The 25405-nt window shown below is 36.6% G+C and overlaps 1 protein-coding gene across 1 annotated transcript; it reads left to right on the top strand.

Moving 5' to 3' along the window:
• Positions 1–2975: 2975 nt before the first annotated feature.
• Positions 2976–23125, top strand: LOC124370020 (chymotrypsinogen B2). Its single transcript, XM_046828300.1, has 6 exons — positions 2976–5558; positions 6389–6554; positions 9524–9673; positions 12088–12230; positions 20063–20217; positions 22768–23125. The coding sequence occupies exons 1-6, from the start codon at positions 5300–5302 to the stop codon at positions 22930–22932; spliced, it is 1038 nt and encodes a 345-aa protein (XP_046684256.1). The 5' UTR covers positions 2976–5299; the 3' UTR covers positions 22933–23125.
• Positions 23126–25405: the final 2280 nt, after the last annotated feature.

Raw genomic sequence — 25405 nt, 5'->3', positions numbered from 1 at the left:
TCAGTCAGTAGATTGTAATACCCATTCCTTGTCACTTATCAGGTGGTATTGTCCGTCCATAGTTGTTCAATAGATTGTGATACCCACTCGTTATCACTTATCAGATAGTATTGTCTGTCCGTAATCGCTCAATAGATTGTAATACCCATTCTTTATCACTTATCAGATAGCACTGTCCATCCATGATCGCTCGGTAGATTAGAAGACGTGAAAGTTTATCACTTATTAGATAACCGTATGCTATTTCTAAGCCACTGCACGAGCCATAAGTAATCAATTACTATAACAATTAATTAAATAGTATCACGTGTAAGTATTCTTTCAATGCGTTGTAATAATTGTGACGTTTATTCATTAGATTTTTCATTACATAAGCAGTCTATACATGCGGAAATCTAACATTGAGTTTGCAATACGCAGGTTAATGCTCATTAGGGCATTACCACTCATTAGATTAAAATACCCGTTGCGTGAGCTATCATTATATTTGAGTACCCTGACATAACCGCAGTTATACTGTAGTACTAGTGTGTTTCTACTTATTGGATTCCAGTACTACTGCATTACCAATTGCCAGATTGAAGTAATGGTTGGATTTGCGAAACTACAAATTGTAATACCCGTTAATTTCCCGCTCGTTTGGTTCTAATAGGTCATGTGTTACCGTCACCTTAACTGTGCTCCCCATTCACATTATATCTCAATCATCAAGTCTAACTGCGTCTGAGGACCATGAAAACCAACTACGTTTTTCTTCAATAGATACCCTCCTTTATACCGGTGTATTGTATACCTGTGCGGCGAGGTATCGGATTTGCCAGTCACCAGTATAAAGAATGCCCATCCCAGGTGGGTTAGATCTAGTGTTACAGTTGGGGTCCAGTTGGGCCAGTTGGGCCAGTCGCTGTCGGCTGTCGCCCAGCCTCGACTCCTGACGTCACCGTAACGGTACCGTCGCCTTCTCCTCTCTTCACTCTCGTGTTCTGCCCGCTTCCTCTCACAGTTTGCAGTTTTGTGTATAGTTCACCTCCCCGTCTCCTCGACCATGTCATCATGAGTATGTTATACTTTGCTTATGATCTAATTGTAATATTTTTTTTACTTTTAACAGTGTTACAACTGCAATATTCCACAATTCTCACAACGGATCAATTTTGTTACATCCACTTAAAAATGCAAAACTGAATCAATCTTAAATTCATTTTAGGATTAGGAAAAAATTATCATGCAGAAATTTAATGATAAATCTGGTTACTTTAACATACTTTAGGTTTCAATGCAAATAGACTTTATTTCTTCAATACTAATTCATATTAGAGAGAATTACAAGGACTAATGTTTATTTTTCATGTTAACAACTTACACTAATCCGACAGCTAACACTACCAAAGTATGGTAACGTTTAAGAGGAAAGATGTATTATTCATTATGGATTGCTCAATACATTTTAAATTTCTCAATAAAGAATTTGAAAATTCATCTTTCGTAAATTTTACATCTTTATTGATGAAAACCACACGAATGTTAAAACTTTGTTCTTCCATCCGGATCTGTTTAGATACATCTTAAATACATCTTGAAACGATCATTGCACGAATAAATTTGTTACCGAATTTCAAACTTCCTAAACCAGGCATTGCTTATTTTAGAAATATTAGCCAAGACTTGTACAGCCCTCGTATACAGAACAGAACAATTTCCAGTCGTCCGCAAATTTTGATTGGCGTAATATTTTAATCCGATATGGATTTTTATTATATTCTTATTCTCTTCTAATGCTCATACGGTGAGGATACTATTTCATCATTTTTATTTGCACTCCAACTAATTTTGAGTGAATAGGAAAAAATAACAAATTTAAAGCTATCTACAATAACATCTTCCAAGGCTATGCACATGTAGCTGGTAATTCTGATATGACAAGCAAATGTGTCATTTAAAATATTAAAAATTGTATTTTTCTTCCTGCAGTTATCTTCTATAAGAAATCTTCTTATTTTCTATAAGAAAACCCTAAACTTGTAATGGGGTTGTTTTTCGTTGAAACAATTATGTTTCACGAGAAAAAGTTGCAATTTTAAAATATTTTCATCGTTATCCTCACTTCATTTTGGAAAATGAACAAAGTTGTGGTGCACAAAAGACTTGCGCAATGTAACGCGAACATACACAATATTCATTTAATTTTCATTATTTAAGTTAAAAAATATATATGTTGTTTTAAACCTTTTTTTAAGTGAAATAATGAATGAAACTTCGATCTGACACTTGTTAATATGCTGATGGAATATGATGGATTGAATTTTTTATAATTAATGAAGATATTAGAAAACTGTCTTCAGGAGACTAAATAAAAGTGGAGTGAACTTGTACTGTTGTAAGATTTTTGTCAGACAATCTCCGAAGTCTTAAGAACAGTACTTATTGTGGGTTTAATTTTTATCTCGTAACTGGACAAAAACGTACACATTGGAGGGATGAAATAGCGCGAAAACGCGAGCGTTTGTGGCGCAGAACTGGTGAAACCAATACAATTTGTTTCTGGTTTAAATTGGTCTTCTTTGTTTTTGTACACGTAAAAAGTGAAAACAGTTGCTGCCTTCGTATACAATTGTGTATAAACAAAAGGAGTTTCTGGGAATACAGTGCTTCTAAATAAATTAAAACGGTGATTTACAAAACGGGTTCCGCTTTCATTCGACGATGAAGTTATTTCGTAGAAAACATATATTGACAATGTACACCTTTGCAACTTTTACTATCTGCCTACAACGGCTATGATGGCACACTCAATTTAAATGTAACACGATAAGAATAGGCTTTCTGTCAACAAGTGTTTGTTTATACGCGATTACTTTATCTAAAAAGATAAAAGGTAACAGGACTTTGCCGGACATTTGCCATCGTTCAGTGATAAAAAATATCACAAATGTATCACTGAACGATGGCAAATGTCCGGAAAAGTCCTGTTTCATTCACAATACTTCCATCGTCAAAAACAAACTTCAAAAAATAAGGTAAAAGGTGGTTGTCCTAATTAGTGCTTATCGACATTTGTTATCTTCATCAAGTCCCTCTCTGGCCAGTTGCATTTTTATTCAGCAGATATGCGCTCAATAATTCGCTAGAGTTACGTACGCACATTTGTGTGAAATATAATCACACAAGAAGTAGAATTCTTAAACCATAAAATGTTAAGAAGAAATATTAGAAACTTTAGGAGAACTCGTTTCTAATATTTACGACTTTTATTACAAACATAAACAGATGCTATTTCAATAATAGTTAGTATTATTGAAATAATAATACTAACTAACGTCCAAAGCACACTCATTCATAACTTTACAAATAACTTTAGAAATAAACCTGAAATCTGCATAAGGAAAAACTTATATGCAACGTTAATAACGTTATCAACCAGTTACTGCAGTTCAACCAGTTTTTACAAATCTAGTTATAAGCAGAGATGCCACAACTAATGACAGCACACAGAATGCAGGTTAGTAATGATATGCTATTAAAGTTCTTCATAAATTACGTTTTACGATGCTTAACGGAAAGGTGGCCTAAATAGTTTCCGACAGTCTTCAGCTAGTATTGTGGACACCTTCACATCTAAACGATCTAACTACTCGTAGATTCCTGTTTAAAACCTTCCAACGAAAAAATCCTCCTCCAGCTATGTATGTCCCCCGTTATACGCTTGTATACCTTTCATAGAGTTGTTTGGAAAATCAGCTATCATCTTGAATTCGAGACCTGTAGATCTTCAGTAACAACTAACTATCGAAGGAATAAAACAAGAGGATGGTTTCTTAAAAACTTAAATTGAGGGCGTATGCCATTAACACAGCACAAGAACATTTGCAGCAAGGACTTCTACAGATTTCACCACTCAGGAGAGTTTTCTATAATAGTAACTTACAGGACTATTTAATAAGATAATGGTACTTCAGATCCCGTCATAAAGCATCTTCTTCCATTAACAAAATTAAAACAGAACTTAGTAAATAGGTACAAAAATTCCTATTATAATTTCACAGATTTAAGTGACACATGGGTTGTTGCTGTGCCCAGTGGTGGGTTTAACTGGCAGGTATAAACCAGCCAGAAGTGATCCCTGCTGGGTTCATCTTGATGTCGACTTGTAATTGAATATAACACCCAGCCATTTTAAATAGTTAAGGTTAATAAACTATTGCATATGCTTACCTGTAATGTTCTCCTTGCATTTACAAAGGGATTTAATAAAGAATAAAAGAATATCAGGTCATTTTAAATCAGTGCTTTATTTTTCGCAATGCGACGACACTCGGTGCGGAAAATTCACAATCATCGTTCTAGCTGGAATAAATTAATAACTTATAGTATTACAGAGACAAACAAATTAAACTTCGAATGCACTGACCACCCACAGATACAAAAAGAAGTTTGGAACACTTTTTAACATTATATATATGGCAAATATGAGGAGAGTGACTTGAGCAAAACAGGTTTGTAATATTCACACTCATGTTTCACCTTAGTGTCCTCAGTCGACTGTCTAAAATATTCAGCAACACATGAAAATATAAGAGGATGTCGGAAATTTACCTTCGTTGTATCTAAAACAACAGTGGCAAATGTACGAAATAATTTTATTCGTTCAAATCATCCATAGTTAGTAATAAACTTTAAACATCCCTCTTATAACGAATCTATAGACACAGTCACAATACCAATATGTTCATCATTCTAGTGAATACTTAAATAACTTTTTGTTAAATGCATTATCATTGTATTTTAATTTTATAAAAATTATAGTCTGTTTTCTACAACACATAGGGGTTTTGAAGTTATTTTGAATAGAGCATCATAAAGAAGGCAGCATCATATTATAACAAAGTTGGCAGCCCTTGATAAAGACGCCATATTGATCCAACATCACTACTAATACATGTGCCATACTGATACTGGTGCGATTAATTATTGATTGGTTGAGCTTGAACCAATCACAATTCAGCACCGCCCCTCCATTCACCTTTATAAGCGGATTGCATTACTGGCTCTTTCTATCCGTTTTGATGTAACATATGTTGACTAAGGATGGATATGTCTATTGGCTCTCTATAAGAAGGCCGAAACATTTTAAGATTTTAACAGTTGTTGGTTTTTTACATCTTTCGAGCCGGGAAACTTATTCGGTATTAATGATTAAGGTTGAAACGGTCAAGAAATGCAATATGCGAACACTTAAGTAATGAGTATATCAGATGTTTTTAATTCGTCAATTATTTTGCTATTGATATAAGGAATATGAATGATGGTGATGAATTCAAGGTGTAAGGAGAGATGTTTAGGAACACTGCTGGGCTACCCAACGACATGCGACATCCGGGGAGTGATACACTCTTGCACGTTGAGCCTGGCGTGTTGGCTGGTGGGAGGGACTCTGACCAGTGGTTGCGGAGGAGATCTACTAGCTGACTGGCTGTTCACGTGTTGTGTCACTGCTCACGGCGCGGGGATCAACTCTAAACCTCTCCGTCGATGGGGAATTCATCACCACAAACAAGTAGGTAGGAAATATAATGTTTTATATAGAAGAATAGATTAAATAAATGGTGCCAGCATATGGTACAATATTTCTTTCCCACATAGTACAGACTGTATTCCGATGTTTCTGCACTGCCAGGTGGTTCAGGCAATTCTAGAGTTAGGGTGTTCTTTCAAAATATAATTGATATTATACAGGGCGTTAATTTGAAAACTTCAAACTCTTAAAAGACTTATAGCCCAAGTATCAAAATTCTCGTGAGTGTATAGTACTAATAGGGGGAACAAAACAAATTTTCAAAATGGGGCTGCTCACCCTGTTGGACACCCTGTATAACTGTTTATGTCGTAAAGAGTTTTTGTGACACCAAAATTTAATGCTGAAGGAATGAATTTCACGGAGGTATTGCTCATGCATTAGGTTCCGATGTAATTTTAACAATTAATTGTTTATTTTTTTTTAAAAAAGGAGATATTGATCGCCTTTTATGCCTTATTCTGGCCGTCTTGCCTGGGCCACTGGCCTGTCCGAGGATCTTATCAAACAGATTAAGGGAGAGAGTCAGATCGATGGTACTGATAAAAGGTGCAACGGTCACAGGCAGGATTTAAAGCTGCGCTATCTCTAACTCAGACCCCATCTTAGACTGCTGGGCCACCGGCACTCCCAATACGATTGCACTAGCAATACGGTTTAAAATGGTTAGAATTTAAAGAGACATACTAAAACCTTTCTACAAAAATTATCCTGGAAGGAATCTTAGTTTCAAGTAAAAAATACACGTTTCTTACTTTTACCTACAATTATAAGCGACTTCAATCCATCTCAAAAATCATTCTCCATATGTTTCAGAGTGTGGAACTCCTGTCGTGGGAATCCAAAAAAGAATAATAGGAGGGGCAGAGGCGTATTTTGGGGAATTCCCTTGGCAAGCCCACATCCGTATCTCGGGGTACCAGTGCGGTGGAGTTCTCCTCAGCTCGCGGTACGTCGCTACTGCAGCCCATTGTGTCTACAGGTAAAATATGCTATTCTACAGTAGTTTGTACCGTCCACTGTATACGAGCGAGGAAGGCGAGCCAAAGCAGGGGAATTTGATTGATGCTTCTTCGATATGTTTATAAATTGCACCACCTTTTGATTAGGTGCAATCGCTTTTTGAGTAGTTTTTTTTTATTTAAAATGCATAGGCATGTAATGTTTTTACTACTCTCAATGATCTTACATACATTTAGAATGAGAAATTGGGGCAATTTTGTAATCAAACCCGAAAAAAAATGCTTGAAGAAAACAATTTAACCTTTTTACAGCGGCAGGGAGTGACATGGTTTTTATAAGGAAATGTTATTTTGTTTATTAAATATAATTTAAGAAAACTACACGTGTTTCAATAATGTATTCTTAAGGGTATTAATTTTTGTATAATTAATGTATAAAATCCAGTCACTCCCTCCAGTAATCATTTATATTTATCTGTAAACTAATTTCTTTCGGCTAGATTGTAAGACACCCCTAAATTATGCCTCAAGCGCCTATCCCTCGTAGAATAATAGTTTTTTTTTATTATTTTTACTGTCTTAAGAAATAGAGCCTTAAAGGGCTGTGATCAAACTTTTCTTCAAAAGTGAACAAAGATTATTCCAGCCGAAACTCCCATTGCACCACCTTAAAGATATGCCAGCTTTTAGAGGCGAATTTGAATATATAAACAAACAAGAAAGTTTCGATAAACGTCCATTATTTTTACGTCTTTTGACATTTATATAGTGGTTATATCACAAGAAATATCGTTTTAGGTTTAAATTAAATGTACTTGATATGAGCAAATCATTTGGAAGACCTAGGGAGCCACTGAATAAAACTATCATTTTTATATTTTATTTAGAATAATTAAATATCATTTTCCCATAAAGGTTGAGTTTTCATTTAACAAGATGTGATTTGAATAAGATATTTGTACTGTATACCTTTTCTATAAACAACTTAATTATTATATGGAGTAAATATTGAATGGGAAATCTATTTTTTGTTACTTAGAGAATAACGAAAATTCGTGCACATTTATGAATCATATGTCTAAACATAACAAAAATGCTTTATTTTTTATTACTAAAAAACCATTTATGAATTATATTTATACTAGTTTTGTACATTTTATTAAAATATAGTCATATAGGTTTTATGTTTTCTTTAGTATTGAAATTCCGTTTTTTTATTTGATCCTGACAATATTATCCTTCCTATTTTTTTTATTTTTTGCATAATTTATTTTTGTAAAGTTATTAAATGAGGACAATTTTGAAATCAAGAAGTTTGATTTAATTTTATTTCTATAACTAGCCTCGATGAGGACAAATTATGCGAACTTACAAAGATATTACGAGTACGATCACTAGTTATTAATTCCTAGAAACAAACAAGAAGTGAAGAGAAGAATCCCATATTGTTATAAGTAAGACACATGTTTATCGTTTTTTTTATTATTGTTTATTGTGATGTCCCAAACCTCTTCTTGGCTGTTTACTTGGCGGGAATACCTTGTAGAAAAGTAAAATACACCTTTTCACGGTTTTTGTGTAGAAAATACGTATACACTACGCAGATTGAATTAAATTAACGAGAATTTCCAGACAACGCTGATTTTGTATGAATTTCCTTAGTATATGCTGAGTGTTTAACAAAAACGTTGAAATTACTTACATTTTCAAAATTTCTAAAAAGCACAAAAGTACAGAGTGTTCAAAATTAATTGTGAAGAATTCCAACAAAAAAAATGCTATAATTGATATAACGATGAGATGAGATGTTAGAGAAATCGGAAGTTGATCCAAGTGAAAATAAACTTTAAAGATCTGTTTTTTCAATTCACGCATATTTCTGTACGAAGTAAACTTAAAAAAATTGCTAATAAATAAGACAGAATCCAACTTGATTTAGATTCATGGGAAGTGGAATGTAGCTACGGTGGGAAGGTTTGATTCAATGTGAAAGTAGAATTCATCTCCATTTCACCTTCGCTTAGTGTAGCGTCTGAAATCTGACGCTGCCACAGACTTGACTCCTGGAATCTGGAGTCAACGTCCGCCCGAAGAGACCCAAAAAAGTCGGAAATGGAGCAGAACTCAACTTTCATATTGAACTAACCCTTCCCACCGTAGCTAAATTACGTGTACAAAACTCGGTTGCCCCGCCATCTTTTTGGATCTTTTGTCATCGTAGTACACTCAACTGGGCATCTGATTAGACAATCAGAAGATCTATTCATCTAGATTACACTTGATCTTGTGGTTTAGGTGTGTCTGATGTCAATGACGCAGAGCTCGTTTTGAGCTTCTTTGTCGTTAGACCTTTTTGGATCTTTTGTCATCGTAGTACACTCAACTGGGCATCTGATTAGACAATCAGAAGATCTATTCATCTAGATTACACTTGATCTTGTGGTTTAGGTGTGTCTGATGTCAATGACGCAGAGCTCGTTTTGAGCTTCTTTGTCGTTAGACCTTTTTGGATCTTTTGTCATCGTAGTACACTCAACTGGGCATCTGATTAGACAATCAGAAGATCTATTCATCTAGATTACACTTGATCTTGTGGTTTAGGTGTGTCTGATGTCAATGACGCAGAGCTCGTTTTGAGCTTCTTTGTCGTTAGACCTTTTTGGATCTTTTGTCATCGTAGTACACTCAACTGGGCATCTGATTAGACAATCAGAAGATCTATTCATCTAGATTACACTTGATCTTGTGGTTTAGGTGTGTCTGATGTCAATGACGCAGAGCTCGTTTTGAGCTTCTTTGTCGTTAGACCTTTTTGAATCCCGTGAGGCGGACGTTCGATTCCATGAGTTAAATTTGTGACAAACGTAGAAGAAGATGAGATGAAGCTGAACTGAACTTTCACAATTATTGCAATGTGTCAGTTCTGACTCAATTGTTCTGTGACATTAACCAGCAGAAACTGAATCACTGTAGACCATTTTGATTCCAGAGCCCGACTGAAAGACATTCTCGTGTACCTGGGAGAGTACGACACCCAGAACACGGGTCAGTATCTGGAGCCGGTGCCGGAAGAAGCGTACCGAGTGGTCGGCAAGATCGTCCATCCTAACTTCGAGTACCGCACCTCCCAGCCAGACAGGTAGCTTCATGTAGGTTCCGAGACCTATAGTTGTCATTCATTTAGTTTTAGACACAAATCGAGTTGATACCGTGTATAAAAAAGAGACGGTGAGATCCGGAACGTCCTTTTGGGAAAACTTTGGAAGATGATTAAACAACCCTTTGGGAAGCAGAACATTTTTCATATGACAATTCTTGTTGCGTGGGTGTACAGAATATTGGTGGCGTAATGGTTGAAGTTACAATGTTTAACTTTAAAGAATCATTTCTGCCATTAGTATCTAACTTTTAAAAATCACTAAAAATACATTACCACCAGTTAAAAAGGGTAGTTTTCTTACACTGTTGATGAAGACTTCTCGAAAATTGAATGTAAAACGTTTGACTGTACTAGTTACACAAGAGATAACTCATCCAGTGATGTAAATTGAGGCACGAAAAAATTGACGCTCGAACAGCCCTCTGGGGAGTGAGAGGGTCAGGTCGCACAGGTAGTCAATATTTGAACGGTAACAATAGAAGTTTCGTGGCGCAGCTCTAGCGCCAGACCTCAGCACACCACGCCCGTATGAATGATTTATCTCCTGTGTAAATGACTCAGTCAAAAGTAAAATAAAAAACAAATTTTTTATCAGTAACAATTAATAATTTTTTTTATACCCCAAAAAGGTGAAATATTAATAACAAAATTCTTTTTACCGATTTTGTGAATCTATCTTTAATTTAATCATGAAAAATCATTTATTTCCCCAAAATAACAAACTGAGTATTACAATCAAATATAACTTCTAATGCTTAAAAATAAATAACTATGACATAACTTAAATTATTTACAATAACCTTAAATTTATTATAATAACAAAAAAAATTATATTCTACTTGTTTTATTTGCAATTTTTACGTGTGCCTTAGAGTAATAAAATATAGAAAGTAGGCAAAATCCTTTTATGTTTTTCATTCTTTCTTTAACACTATTAATTAGGCCAATAAATGTTACACAAAAAACTATGCCTGTGTTTGGGGATACTTATACAAAAAGGGTAAAAAATAAAAATAGCTGAATCGAGCAAGAAATTAATAATAACAATTAGTCATTGATAATAATGTAAGTAAATAATGTATTATTACGTTTCAAAGTTTAAATTTAGTATAATTATTGTGCAGTATTAAATAAAAGGATTTATGCATGATTTACAGTTAAAATATTAAGCTTAAACATGTAACATTAAATATTATAAACAATTATTTTATAACTCTCTAACGTGTATATTTAAATATCATTATAACATAGCAGACTAAACTAAGTATGCACTAATTTATTATCTTAAAAATATACTCAATATCATCTTGTGCGATCAACCGTACTCTAATTTTTTTTAGAAATTATATTTATGTTCCTACTGTTTTTTACCAAGTCGGACAGTAAATTATATGTCCTCGGAGCTATAAAAGAAAAAATTTGTAAAATGTGTTTTTTGAGGTTTTGCTACACAGAAGTTATTTGCATTTCTTAATCCCATTTCTATTTTATTTACATTTTTCAGAGCATTTCCACTTGTAATATAAAACAATTTTAATACTTTATAAATGTCCAAAAAAACATAAACGAAGGGGTAATATTCATGTTTACAACATAGAGATAGGAAAGTTGCCTGATATTAGCTTTGGTCATTAATCTTGTAAAAATCTTTGATTTAACCCTCTAGTTAAGGCTAGTACCAATTAAAAATATAAAAACCATAACAAATATGATAGAAACTGAAGGAAAAAAAGGAAACTCTAATATGGCGTGTGTCTAATATAATAGATCCGAGCCAGAAATGCTTCTTCACTCGTTAAACCTGAAATAAGAGCCAGTGGAAATTTTGATTGCCTTTTAAACCATTATTAATTAGATTTGGAACACTGCAGTAGCACGTTCCATATCATGTCTACTTCCAATTTAAAATTATGTGAGTTCTCCATCATAATACTTGTATACTTCTCTGAGGCACCATATATGCTTCCATTAAAATTACTACGGACTTCCTTCATTATGCCCTTAAACATAGCACTGAAATTGTTGGAGCTATACAATCAAAAGTTATGGAGATTTGCAGAGAAATCTGTGTATTTCCATTGAAGATGCAATATGTAGTCGGAGAATTGTCATGAGTGACAATGCACTCCGAATTCTGGACCTAAAAACACCGCTCTTACAACTTAAAATTGAGAGATTGGAATGTCTTTCGGTGAGAATCAGTAACTTTCAGGAATGTTTATTATTTTAAGAATATGTCTGTTATTCAATAGGAAATCGCGTGCAAAACCGCGGGTATCAGGTAGTTATTAGTAGAAACTTTTCATTACATTCTTCCAAATATACAAATACTACTCCTATATTCTTGTAGATTGAAATACTAAACTATTTTCTAATTGTGTAAAATTGTACAGGTATGATGTCGCCTTGGTGCGCCTCGCTAGACCAGCAGTTTACCGAGAGAACATCTTGCCTATCTGTCTTCCTCAGCAGGGCGACTCCTTCAGCGGCCAGACCGGGGTTGTGGCTGGCTGGGGCAAAACTGACACTACATATGGTATCCTCCTACATTTGTATTTTACTCACTAATCCTTGCAGCAACATTCATTATTCTGCTTTACGGGGAGGATGATGGTATACGAGGAGAAGGGACGACGTTGGAGAGTGCTGATATCCGCAGTGCTGCCAAGTGTTACCTAACCAATTCCCAAACGTTGATGAGTTGGACGGACTACCTAGTCTCACTTCTCCTGAAGCTAAGGTGGTCTTGTTCCTCAGTAAAGTTCTCGTAGATACCTCGGAGAACCTTTCTGTTGTTTTCCCTAAGAAGAATATGTGAGACTTACAATAAAATGGAGTATCGAAGATGTCAGCAAAATACTACGAAAGTATGTACAAAGTAATTTTAACTAACTGACCGTAAGGGTAAATTTGCTGTCCTTTGACCTTTAGACTCCAAAATCAATTGAATCTTCCTTGGACCAACAAAAACCTAACTAAAAAAGGGTTATCTCACAGATCCAGGGGTTTCCCTGTCGACACCTCGTCCCGCGACGACCAGAGAACTCACGCTTCCGTAACTTTGGACCGCGGTGTGCAGTGCGAGCCGTTCCTCAGCCCACCCGCTTCTGTGGAGGTCGGAGTGCAGTGCGAAGTGCCGGAACAGCCAACCGCTGGCACGAGTGAACGAAATGACCTCCTCGACAGACTGAGGACAACGATAGAGGTCTTGGAGGCGGAGAACCAAAGTCTGAAGCTGCAGCTAAAAACTTGCGAATGCGCTGATTATGAAGGGAACAACAGGTGGACAGAAATAAAAAGGAGGAAGCCTAAAAATCTTGTACCGGTGCAAAATAAACTTAGTAATCTCCCATCAAAAAATGCAACCCAACAAAAAATTGAATCCTTTTCTAAAAAGAAAAAAAACAAACTTTTCCAAATAACTCTCTAAAAACCGCAAACAAATCGTGGCAAGCTCCAAAAGAAATTAAAAATAACGTTCGGTTCAAATACATAACCATTCGAGGTGACAGCCATGCCCGCCACATCGCTGGGCTCGTTCAAAAACTGATCGGCCCTACAACCGCAGTGAACGGCGTCTGTGTGCCAGGCGCCCGGTTTCTGGATGTCGTGAGTCCAGCTCGAACGTCATCTGAGCCCCGGCCCTGCTGCGAGGTGTTGATCGCCGGCACTAACGACCTGGCAGTCGGTGAGCAGTGGAATATTTACCGCCATCTGGAGGGGTACATCGCTGCTGGATCCTCCAACACCGAGTTCATCCTCACCACACTGCCGCACCGCCACGATCTGGACCCAACCCACCCTGTCCACTATCAGACCGTGCTCGTGAATGCCTACATAGAGGAACTGGCTGTTAGACACAAACTTAGAGTGCTAAACTTTGATGACATCGGCCGTAGGTATTTCACGAGACACGGCCAACATCTCTCCTGGCGGGGCAAACGGTTACTGGCTGGGAAGATCGTGGCAGCGATGAGACCAGCCACTCAAGGACCGGGGATGACGGCGCAGCCGCGATTCCAGAGGAATCATTGTACAACGGCTGCAACCACCGACAACATTACAGCGCCCGCTGCTGCCAGAGGAGAGTCGGCGACCACCCGTCAACGGCCAGCTGGCATACAAAATGTCACCTACGCGGACGCCGTGAGACGCTCCCCCAGTCCTGACATTTTGCAGAGCAAAGGATGCTCTGCAAACTTAAAAGTAAATTCAGTTTTTTTAGGGGGCCCACTTTACAGCAAAGGACTAAATTGACAGACCAAAATCGGCAAAATCAGACAAATCAAAAATTACATGTTCAAGGTTCCCTAAGACTACTCCACCAAAACACTCAGTACGCAACCAACAAATTGGATGAAATTCAGCTGATGTGTGAGGAGCTGAAATCAGACATTCTCGTTGTAACCGAGAACGGTTTTAACAACGAAAACCTTGAACTATGCAAAATTCCAAATTACAAATTGGCAGAAGCGTACTGTCGCCAGAACTCCAAAGGAGGTGGTGTAGCAATTTTTCTGAGACAAAATTTAGTTTTCACAAAATTTCCAATCAAAGTAACGACCGCGAAAGATTTCGAAGTAGTTGGGATCAAAGTACAAACTAACAGGTCAACATTAATTGTGATAGGGATTTACAGGTCTCCCAGTGGAAATGAAGATCAGTTTTTTTTCAAAATTCGAAGCGTTACTCACTGACCTGACTAACCATCAATACGATTATGTTTTGATGGGAGATCTCAACGTGGATGCGATGGACAGCAACCATCCATCCACCAAGCGACTAGTCGATCTGCTGAGGTCATTTGGCCTTGAACTGTTGGTCAAAACTCCAACGAGAGTGACGGCCACAACACAGTCGGCTATTGATAATATCATTACGAACATTGAAAATGTCACAGTGTCGGTGGTCAACACAGCTATCTCGGACCACTATGGCCAAGAGGCTGTCATTAGTGGAAAACAAATCGCGAGAGAGCCAAAAAACATCAAAAAAATAAGTGACACAAGGCCAGAAAATATCGCTCTCCTCAACGCTTCCCTTTCAAAAGAAAAGTGGAATTTTCTAAATCTGTCACATCCCGTAGAGCAGCAGTTCCAAACTTTCAATGAATGTTTGAGTTTCCACCTCAACACCTGTTGCCCTACAAAAACGGTTAAAGTTCGTCCAAAGAAGATAAAAAATACTTGGATCACCAAAGGTATTCTGGTTTCGAGAGAAAAACTCAAGTTTTTCTCCGAAATAAACAAAAAGTCAGCCAATGAACAGTTCAAAATCTTTTTTCGAAATTATAAAAAAAATTTACAGAAAGGTGATCCAAGCTGCAAAAGCGTATGATGTCTCAAAATCAATTATTTCTTCAAAAAACGTTTCCAAAACGGTATGGGGCATCATTAACAATAAACATCAAGAATTCAAGCAAATCACAGTCAAAATTGGAGACACACTTGTGAGTGATGCTTCTAGGGTTGCCGACGAGTTTAACGGCTTCTTTGCGTCTGTTGCTTGTGGACGGGGCCCTCTTCCATCAATGCCACAGGGGAACCCCACGCGTAGACAGAGTCCAATAGCCTCAATGGCTCTGACTCCCGTAGTTGAGGAAGAGTTCGATAGAATTATTCAAGAACTCCCTGCCAAAAAATCAAATGATCTAGAATTGAGATCCATGTGGTTAATTAAAAAATGCTCAAGCTATATTTTAAAACCACTGACTCAATTAGTCAATTTGTCTTTTAACTCAGGAGTTTTTCCCTCACTCCTAAAAATTGCAAAAGTGCATCCGATTTTCAAGAAAGAAAACCCCTGTTCAATAAATAACTATCGGCCCGTCTCAATTTTGCCTATTTTAAGCAAAATATTTGAAAAACTTTTTCTAGCGAGAATGCTTTACTTCTTAAATAAAAACAACCAGCTTTCTGAACACCAATTTGGATTCAGGAAAAATAAATCGACAATAGACGCAGTGGTGAGTCTGGTTGATATGGTTGTAGAGGGGCTAGAACGTCAGGATCACACATTAAGTGTGTTCCTTGACCTATCTAAAGCATTCGACTGCGTTGACCATGAAATACTGCTTGACAAACTACAATCTCATGGCATCAGAGGCGTGCCGCTCTTATGGCTTAAATCATTTTTAAGTCAGAGAGCTCAAGTGGTTCAGATCTCAAACCAATTTTCCAAACCAATGCAACTGAGCTATGGAGTTCCCCAGGGATCTATACTCAGCCCAATCCTGTTCTTGTTGTATGTCAACGACGTACATTCATCGCTGCTGCATGGCAAAATCGTGCAGTATGCTGATGACACGACTCTCTGTTTCAGAGATAACTCACAAGAAGGTTTGGAACTACAAACCTTTGTCGATATCAACAACTGTGTTCAATATTTCAACAGCCTCAACCTTCAAACAAATTCTTTTAAATCCAACGTGCTAAATTTCGCGCTGCGCCCAGTGGACTCCCAATGTGGGTCAGCTGTCATGTTGGCAGATTCCATATTGGAAGAAGTCTACTCCGCAAAATTCCTTGGAATACTCCTCGATCGAGGGTTGACATGGAACAACCACATTGACCATGTGTGTACCAAACTGTCCTCAGGAATATATGTTTTGAGGTCCTTGGCCCGGTATTGCCCCAGTCAGGTATTGATTGCGGCATATTATGGGCTAATTCACTCGCACCTTTCCTATGGGGTGGTGTTGTGGGGGGCCTGTGCAGGCAACAATTTCCTGAGGGTGTTCAAATTACAAAAAAAAAGCGATTCGTATTATCGCAAAGTTGAATTTCAGAGAGTCATGCAGGACAGCATTCAAAAATTTGAAACTGTTGACTTTGCCCAGTCTCTACATTTTAGAAACATCTTTGTTCTGTTTGTCTAAATGTGCCCTTACCAGGGGACGTGACATACACGGGTATGAGACTAGAGGCAGAGATAACTACCGAACTGGAAGACACAGAACGGTAGTTTATGAGCACTTGCCTTCGCAGGCAGGTGTTCAATTCATCAACAGATTGCCAAATTCTATGAAAAACGCCCAAACGCCCAAGGCGTCAAAAGCTCGTCTTAAGCGTTTTCTGGTGTCAAAGGCATTCTACAGCGTTGACGAGTTTCTGGCGTTTAACTGGGAGATCGCCCAATTCGATAACTGACTCCAGCGCTGTAAGTGGGTTGAAATTGGCGAAGGATGAAAGAGACTGGAATGTATGAAAATTATGTAAGTTTGAATGTGGTAGTTGTGTGGTATGAGTTTTAAAATTTAGAAATAATTATGACGTTTGCCATACAATGTGAAGAAATTGTTGCGAGCAATTAAAGATTTGATTTGATTTGATCCAGTCGGATCTTTTTGTCTAGCGTTATCGCACAGATCCGGTTGGATCTTTTTGTCTAGCGTTATCGCACAGATCCAGTTGAATCTTTTTGTGTAGCGTTATCGCACAGATCCAGACGGATATTTTTGTCTAGCGTTATCGCGCGGATCCAGTTGAATCTTTTTGTCTAGCGTTATCGCACAGATCCAGTTGGATCTTTTTGTCTAGCGTTATCGCACGGATCCAGTTTAATCTTTTTGTCTAGCGTTATCGCACAGATCCAGTTTAATCTTTTTGTCTAGCGTTATCGCACAGATCCAGTTGGATCTTTTTGTGTAGCGTTATCGCACAGATCCAGTTGGATCTTTTTGTCTAGCGTTATCGCACAGATCCAGTTTAATCTTTTTGTCTAGCGTTATCGCACAGATCCAGTTGGATCTTTTTGTGTAGCGTTATCGCACAGATCCAGTTTAATCTTTTTGTCTAGCGATATCGCACAGATCCAGTTTAATCTTTTTGTCTAGCGTTATCGCACAGATCCAGTTTAATCTTTTTGTCTAGCGTTATCGCACAGATCCAGTTTAATCTTTTTGTCTAGCGTTATCGCACAGATCCAGTCGGATCTTTTTGTCTAGCGTTATCGCTCAGATCCAATCGGATCCGTGATAACTCTCTATTTCTGATTTGCTAATCAAAGCTGGCTCAGCAGTCAGTAAAAATGTCTCTCTCTCTCTCTCTCTCTCTCTCTCTCATCTCTCTCTCTCTCTCTCTCTCTCTCTCTCTCTCTCTCTCTCTCTCTCTCTCTCTCTCTCTCTCTCTCTCTCTCTCTCTCTCTCTCTCTCTCTCTCTCTCTCTCTCTCTCTCTCTCTCTCTCTCTCTCTCTCTCTCTCTCTCTCTCTCTCTCTCTCTCTCTCTCTCTCTCTCTCTCTCTCTCTCTCTCTCTCTCTCTCTCTCTCTCTCTCTCTCTCTCTCTCTCTCTCTCTTCTCTCTCTCTCTCTCTCTCTCTCTCTCTCTCTCTCTCTCTCTCTCTCTCTCTCTCTCTCTCTCTCTCTCTCTCTCTCTCTCTCTCTCTCTCTCTCTCTCTCTCTCTCTCTCTCTCTCTCTCTCTCTCTCTCTCTCTCTCTCTCTCTCTCTCTCTCTCTCTCTCTCTCTCTCTCTCCTCTCTCTCTCTCTCTCTCTCTCTCTCTCTCTCTCCTCTCTCTCTCTCTCTCTCTCTCTCTCTCTCTCTCTCTCTCTCTCTCTCTCTCTCTCTCTCTCTCTCTCTCTCCTCTCTCTCTCTCTCTCTCTCTCTCTCTCTCTCTCTCTCTCTCTCTCTCTCTCTCTCTCTCTCTCTCTCTCTCTCTCTCTCTCTCTCTCTCTCTCTCTCTCTCTCTCTCTCTCTCTCTCTCTCTCTCTCTCTCTCTCTCTCTCTCTCTCTCTCTCTCTCTCTCTCTCTCTCTCTCTCTCTCTCTCTCTCTCTCTCTCTCTCTCTCCTCTCTCTCTCTCTCTCTCTCTCTCTCTCTCTCTCTCTCTCTCTCTCTCTCTCTCTCTCTCTCTCTCTCTCTCTCTCTCTCTCTCTCTCTCTCTCTCTCTCTCTCTCTCTCTCTCTCTCTCTCTCTCTCTCTCTCTCTCTCTCTCTCTCTCTCTCTCTCTCTCTCTCTCTCTCTCTCTCTCTCTCTCTCTCTCTCTCTCTCTCTCTCTCTCATCCTCTCTCTCTCTCTCTGATACCTCACTAGTACCTTATGCGAACCACTTCAAATTTATAGCGTACATCTTCAAATTCGTAACAATTCCTCCCAATCCAAAATCAAACTTGCGTCTTTTTCAGTCTTGGCCACCATGCCACGTGTTATTATTATCAAGTATTATAACGTTTGATGCTAGTACCGAGCCATTCAGTGAACTCCTTGTAGTATGGTGGTCATATGGGTATCTTAATCAAATTGATACGTAAACCGAGTTTTTTTCTATGTGAACCCCAATAGATGAATCCTAGGATGGGCCTACGATAGGCAATGGACGATAGGCGACAGGCCATGGGCCTAATCCAAAGACGGAGCAAGCTCGGTCACATACAAACGGTTATAACTATCAAGAAGTAAGAGATTGGTGAATCTAGACCTCCATACCGACCCTGACCGATATTGCTTGTTGATGTTTACTTAGGATCCACGTAAAAAGTTCGTGGTGTGTTTTGTTGCGGCATTGCCGTTATCAGTACTGTTACCTTTTGTTACTACCGTAACAAACCACATTACTGCTATTGCATGCTATTAATGCTTACAGACAGATTCAATAGGTATGTTTTTCTTGCGTGGAGAATCAATGCTTCCTCACTTTAAATAGATCAGATAATTGGGGTGAGAAGAATAAAAACAATCAATCTAAATAATTCTTTCCAAACAGAGTTGCCAACTATGGCAACAAAACTACTAACTAAATAGTGATAAAATACTTTAAATTAATATATTTTAAAAGGCCATCAGGCTTTCACTAATAAAAACTTCATTCTTTCCTGGAACTTACAACAGTACTATTGTTAGTTCTTTAAAAAGGACATTGTGTCATTGTTAGTAAAATAAATCATAATATGTAGAAACATTTTGTTTGGGATTTATAAGTCGTTTTTAAACATTGTTGAGATAATAGGACCATCACTAACTCATCCTTTGTGTGATCGCCATTCTTATATTTTACAATTAGCGATTTTGCCTCCATTTAATAATCACTTATAATTGTATCAGTAAATACAGCTACTAAAGGTACAAGTTTTAATTGTTATTTTCGTTAGTAAACTATAGTTTTCTATGTTTATGCTTTTATTTGTATTTAATTTTCAGATTGCTTAAACAAACTGGCAATCATTTATTTTATTCTTAGTTCAATTTGCACTGGCATAGTGAAATGTTGAACTGAACGAGTTTCCAACGACTTACAAAAGGCTGCCCCCACAGTACTACACATGTCTGTGTAATATTTTGTTTAGCTTATAATAAAATAAGTATTAATCACTGCTAATAAATCGTTATAATGAATTGTGCCGATTTTAGGGTTTATGTTACTAAATATAAAATTGCAGGAAAAACCGGAACGAACATCTTGCAGAAAGCTTTTGTGCCGATTTTGCCGGACGAGAAATGCCTGATCTGGCACAAACACAAACGTATTCTGGTGGAGCTGCATGAGGAAATGTTCTGTGCCGGCCATAGTGATGGTCATATGGACGCTTGCCTGGTTAGTATTTCTATTTCTAACTACCTCAATAATATACTCATTCAATATTTACCTTGTAACGCTGTTTTACAAATATTCTAAATGTTTAATATTCTTGTACAATTATTTCAAAGGCATTCTTAGTTCAAAACCCAATAATGTTTGGTTACTATCGTAGATGTAAGCATGACTGAGTGCAGGGGAAAATCAGAAAATGTTTTCCGGAGTAAGAAAAGGTAGGACTTAAGAAGAAGCTACATTCAACTTTAGTAGCAATATTATTTGCAGTCGTAGACGTAAAGTTGGATAAAGACAGATATCAAGAACAGTATTGACACAAGTATTAGCTCCGATATGTCCTGACATCACAAAGATTGAGTCAGGCATCTGGAGCATGGCATTCAACTAAATCATCATCGCATCAGAATTGTCCATACCACAATACCCACTCAAAGTATTGCGCATATATTTCACCATTGTGTACAATATTATATACACCGTTCCAAATCCCAAATCCCGAAACCTCCTATCATTATACACATAAAGAGATGATTTCGGTATATGAGTGCTTCTTTTTACTACAGGTTAAACATTTTAAGATGCGATTTTAGACAGTATTTCCAAATGAATTTCGAGCTCTACCAATTATGCATTGTAAAACTTTATCATTGAATAAAATTTTACAATTTTTTTTTTATTTTTTAATTTTTTTTTCATTACATTTTGTTTAATTCTCTGCATTAATATAATATATATTTTATCTATTTTTGGAACACTTACAAAATTATAGATAGGATCTGCATACTTCACAATGATATATTTGGACTTATATTATAAATTTGCCAAATATTATTTTTTAAATGTGTATAAAAATAAGAGGTTTTTTTTCTTTTAATAAAAACTCGTGATTCTTTCAAGCTTCTGACTGAAATAAACTAAACTTATGTTAGTTAAGAATGACACGTTTGGTTATATATTTAATTAGATAAGTGGTGTTAATGAGTTTTTCAAACAAGGAACTAATGTTTCTTACACAGGGTATATCTCTAGTGCTACAGGACACAACCCAGTTTCATAATTGATGTCATTAGTTTGTAACCATTTTAATAAGTACTGTACACTTAGTGGTACTAATGACATCCTTGTTTTCGGTGTCTGCACATCGCTGCATCCTTCCACATCCTTACAGGCTGCGTTTCTTGGAGATTTCCGTGTTTCCCTTTCCATTTTTCCAAACACGGCAGCGTTGTATGTGTTACAGAAATCATTCTCTGGCTTAACGATTATACCTTGTTCAGTGAACATTGAATCATTAATGTAGAGTAATTGATGTTTTGTTGCGAAAATTGTTTTTATTTTAAATTCATGGCGCTTTACAAGAAACATTTCCAGAAAACAAACAAAAAAAAAGAAAAAAGTAAAAACCCCAACTTGAAAAGTATTACACAACTTATTATAACACCTTTTTAACGCTCTAAAAATTACAACCCTTTAATAATTCACGCAATTTTGTAATCGGGCAAAAAACGGCTGAGACTAAAAATTTCATTTTTGTACAGTATTATTATAACAGTATTTTAAAAATAACTTTAGTTTCAGAATATTATATGATTTTTATTCATTTATGACTTAGCGGAATTATTATTTTTTTAACTAAATGTAAAAAATTACATGCTTTTCATATATTCTTCTTAAGTCAATTACATTTTTTATAAACTAAAAACAGTCAATACCTGCAGTCATCTTTCATGTACTTGTTCAGGTTCATATTCTTATCTTCAACCGATTTTGGAGACATTGAACATTGAATCATTAATGTGGAGTAATTGATGTTTTGTTGCGATCATTGTATTTATTTGTAATTCAGGGCGCTTTACAAGAAAACATTTCTGAGGACAAAAAAAAGTATTACACACATTATTAAAACATGTTCCAAAATTCAGCTCAAAAATCCTATAACTCCTCATTGGAATATTAGAAACGTTTTTCTGTTTTTCTTGACTTTAGAAACGGTTCAAAATTTCTTCAAACATCCAACAAAAAATATTCCAACTGAAAGCGATTGTACCAGCTCAGAGTTTAGATGAAGGAAACAGGATTTTCCAGACATTAGTCATCGTTCAATGAAACAAATACGTCTGCATTTGCCAATCAACCACCTACGACTGACCAACGCGTGGTATTGTGACCTGTATTATGTAGTTCAGTTTTAATAATTAGTATTGTGTTTAGTTTTTTATTAAGTGCATGTTTTAGACTTAGTGAAGTTGACACACAACGTGGTGGTTGTTATTCCTGACTTAGGTGTGTCACAACGCTCTGGTATGATTTACTTATTTTAGCCTAGTTTGTATTTACGTATTAGGTTAGTTATTCACCTGAATAAGAGATCAGATTGCAGATCTCGAAACGTATCGCTACTTTTTTCTGTTTCACTGAACGAAGGCAAATGTCCGGAAAAATCCTGTTTCCTTCACAATCCTCCCATCGTCAAAAATAAACTTCAAACAAAGAAACAATTTGTCTTAGGAAAATATATTTACGACACTACTGACCATGACAGTTGTACAGGGTGACTCCGGCGGGCCTTTGGTTGTATACCACAGCGGGCATCAGAAATGGACTCTAGCCGGTATCACCAGCGCTGGTTTTGGCTGTGCCGTGGATCACCAGCCCGGCATCTACCACAAAGTTGCCCACACTGCCCATTGGATTGCAGCCAACATTAAACAGTAGCCCATCACTTACTTCATTCTACCATGCCTGTGACTCCACCAAGAAGTTTTACCTAGTTAAAATATTGTGACCCCTGAAATTCCTATTTTAGGAAATAACATAATTTAAAAAATTACATTCAGATTATTTGTGATAATGTTTTAAAAATCACTCATTTTAGAGAACAAATTGTTATTTGTAATATATAATAATACAAATTAAAATTATACATGTGATAAGAATTGTGTGTTGTAATTTAGCCTATCTACACATAACGTAACAGGTGGGAAGTGTGGATTCAATTCGAATGTTGAGTCAAACTCCATTTCACCTTCCACTTAGTGTAGCGTCTGAACTCTGACGCTGTCACAGACTTGGCTCCTGGTATCTGGAGTTACCTCATCCGTCTGAAGAGATCCAAGAAAGTCGGAGACGAAGAAGCTCAAAACGAACTCTTTATATCGTTTCGACATAAGAGACACCTAGACTACAACATTTAATGTAATCTAGGTGAAAAGTTGTTCTCATTGTCTCATCAGATGCATAATTGTCTGGTACCACAAAAGTCTGCAGCAGTGTCACATTTTAGACGCTTCACTAAGTGGAAGGTGAAATGGAGTTTGACTCAACATTCTAATTGAATCTATTTCATATAATTTAATGTGTATTCTAGGAAAAAGCACTATCGTAACTTTATATAATCCATATAGGGTCGAAGTACGATTAAGCGTAAGCAATATCGTAAACTTTTTTGTTTGCGTAAACATGTAGGTTTCGGGTATATGTAATGTGTAAAAACTATTTTATATCACCATTTTTTTAGGAGAATACTAAATATGTTACTCCACTCAACCCTCTATAAGTGATTTTGATATTCCAAAAATCAACTTGGATCCACGTACGATTTTCAAGTACCAGTTATTTACACTCATAATATAGCAACAATGTAACCATTTTATTAATTGACAACCCCTAATTAGATATTATTTTATTTTATTACTTCGTAAAGAGATTTTCGGTTCCAATACAAATGTGTAATAAACCGATAAGTTGTGTGCTTCGTGTGCTTCGCTTGTGTGCCTGTAGATTCAGCCGTTACTAGTAATTCAATAGACCTACTGTGTCATTCAACCAAGCTATCGCGTTAAATCAAATTCGTGGCTCCAAACAAAACTGAAGCAATCAAAAGAGATGTGCTGCTAGTGAAAGACGCCTAACGTCAAAATTAGAGAACAATTCAGAACACCAACCGTGTCACACAATGTTAAAATTCCAAACGAGCTTCTAAACGATAATTTGCCGAAAGTGTGCGTTTATCAACTTTTTTCTTAATTTTGGAAATTTTTATGAAAAATGAATTTTAAGTATCATTAAATCCAAACTTTTGAGACTTAATGAATTTAAACCTGAATAATGGAAACATCGTTTTATGGGGCTACCAAAATTAAAAAGTTGGTAGACATTGCAACTACTTATCAGCTAAATATAGAGCCCAGATTTTCTTATTACCATTATTAGACAGTTTTTTTTAAATTACAATTAAAATAAGTGTTGACCTATTGATGTACAAATATTATTGTTAATATACATGTCAGTAGATATTATTACTTTTAATAATAAATATTAATACTGTCTTTCAGTTTTTATTGAATTTTTAATGAGTAAAGTCATTAAATGAAATTTAGAACTTAACAGTATCCAAGTAATTCCAGTGTATGTTCTTTATAGACTCAGCAACTATTTGACCGATCATTATGAAAATTTTTATGTATATGTATTTTTCCAGGTAGAAGGTTTATATGCTATGCTTATTGATGTAACACACCACTAGGCGGCGCTGCAAAATATAAAAGTTATCAAAGCGCCTGCACAATATAAACTGCAATTACGAGACAGTTACGTATATTAAATAGCCAAACACTATTTCAAGGGGCTAACTTTTATGTACATTTTCTTTGCAATAAATTTCTGGTTAAACCTAAAGCTTGAGTGTTAGACCACTTTATAATAAAGTACATGTACGTGTACAATAGCTATAAACATTCACTTTTGACAGATTTTCTTGATCGTGACAACCAGGTAAACTCTACATCGGCGTTGGAAATATAATTCACTTGAACCAGAAGTGCTCATACACGAGCAAAGCTTGCGAAGCCGCGGTAAACAGCTAGTAAAAAATATAATTGAGTCCTAAAACAATGTACAGCCACGTTAGTACTCTTGTCTCCTTATTTCACAAAGAAATTCACACATAGCAGAAAACAGCATATCAGCTATTTTATAAGGATTATTAAGGATAAATGTAAGTATATATCTACCCCTCAGTATGTAACGATAGTCCATTAAACGATGTTGAAGTTAGTGTATCGTAAAATGAAACCATGTCCTGACCAATGATATTGCTGGGATAGCCATGTTGGATCGTCTGTCTTTATTATTACAGTTCACATAAACTAGGAACTAACAAATCAGCTGGCAGTTTACATTAATTACA

This window comes from Homalodisca vitripennis, chromosome X, assembly GCF_021130785.1.
Source record: "Homalodisca vitripennis isolate AUS2020 chromosome X, UT_GWSS_2.1, whole genome shotgun sequence".
In the NCBI taxonomy this organism is placed as follows: Eukaryota; Metazoa; Arthropoda; class Insecta; order Hemiptera; family Cicadellidae; genus Homalodisca; species Homalodisca vitripennis.
The sequence above is the reverse complement of the archived record's forward strand: the minus strand, read 5'-3'. Positions and strand labels throughout refer to the sequence as shown.

Coding starts and splice junctions, on each gene's coding strand:
- LOC124370020 (XM_046828300.1), top strand. CDS start 5,300: ATGATGGTGATGAATTCAAGGTGTAAGGAGAGATGTTTAGGAACACTG. Junction 9,674..12,087: donor CGCACCTCCCAGCCAGACAG/GTAGCTTCATGT, acceptor AAAATTGTACAG/GTATGATGTCGCCTTGGTGC. Junction 12,231..20,062: donor CAAAACTGACACTACATATG/GTATCCTCCTAC, acceptor ATAAAATTGCAG/GAAAAACCGGAACGAACATC.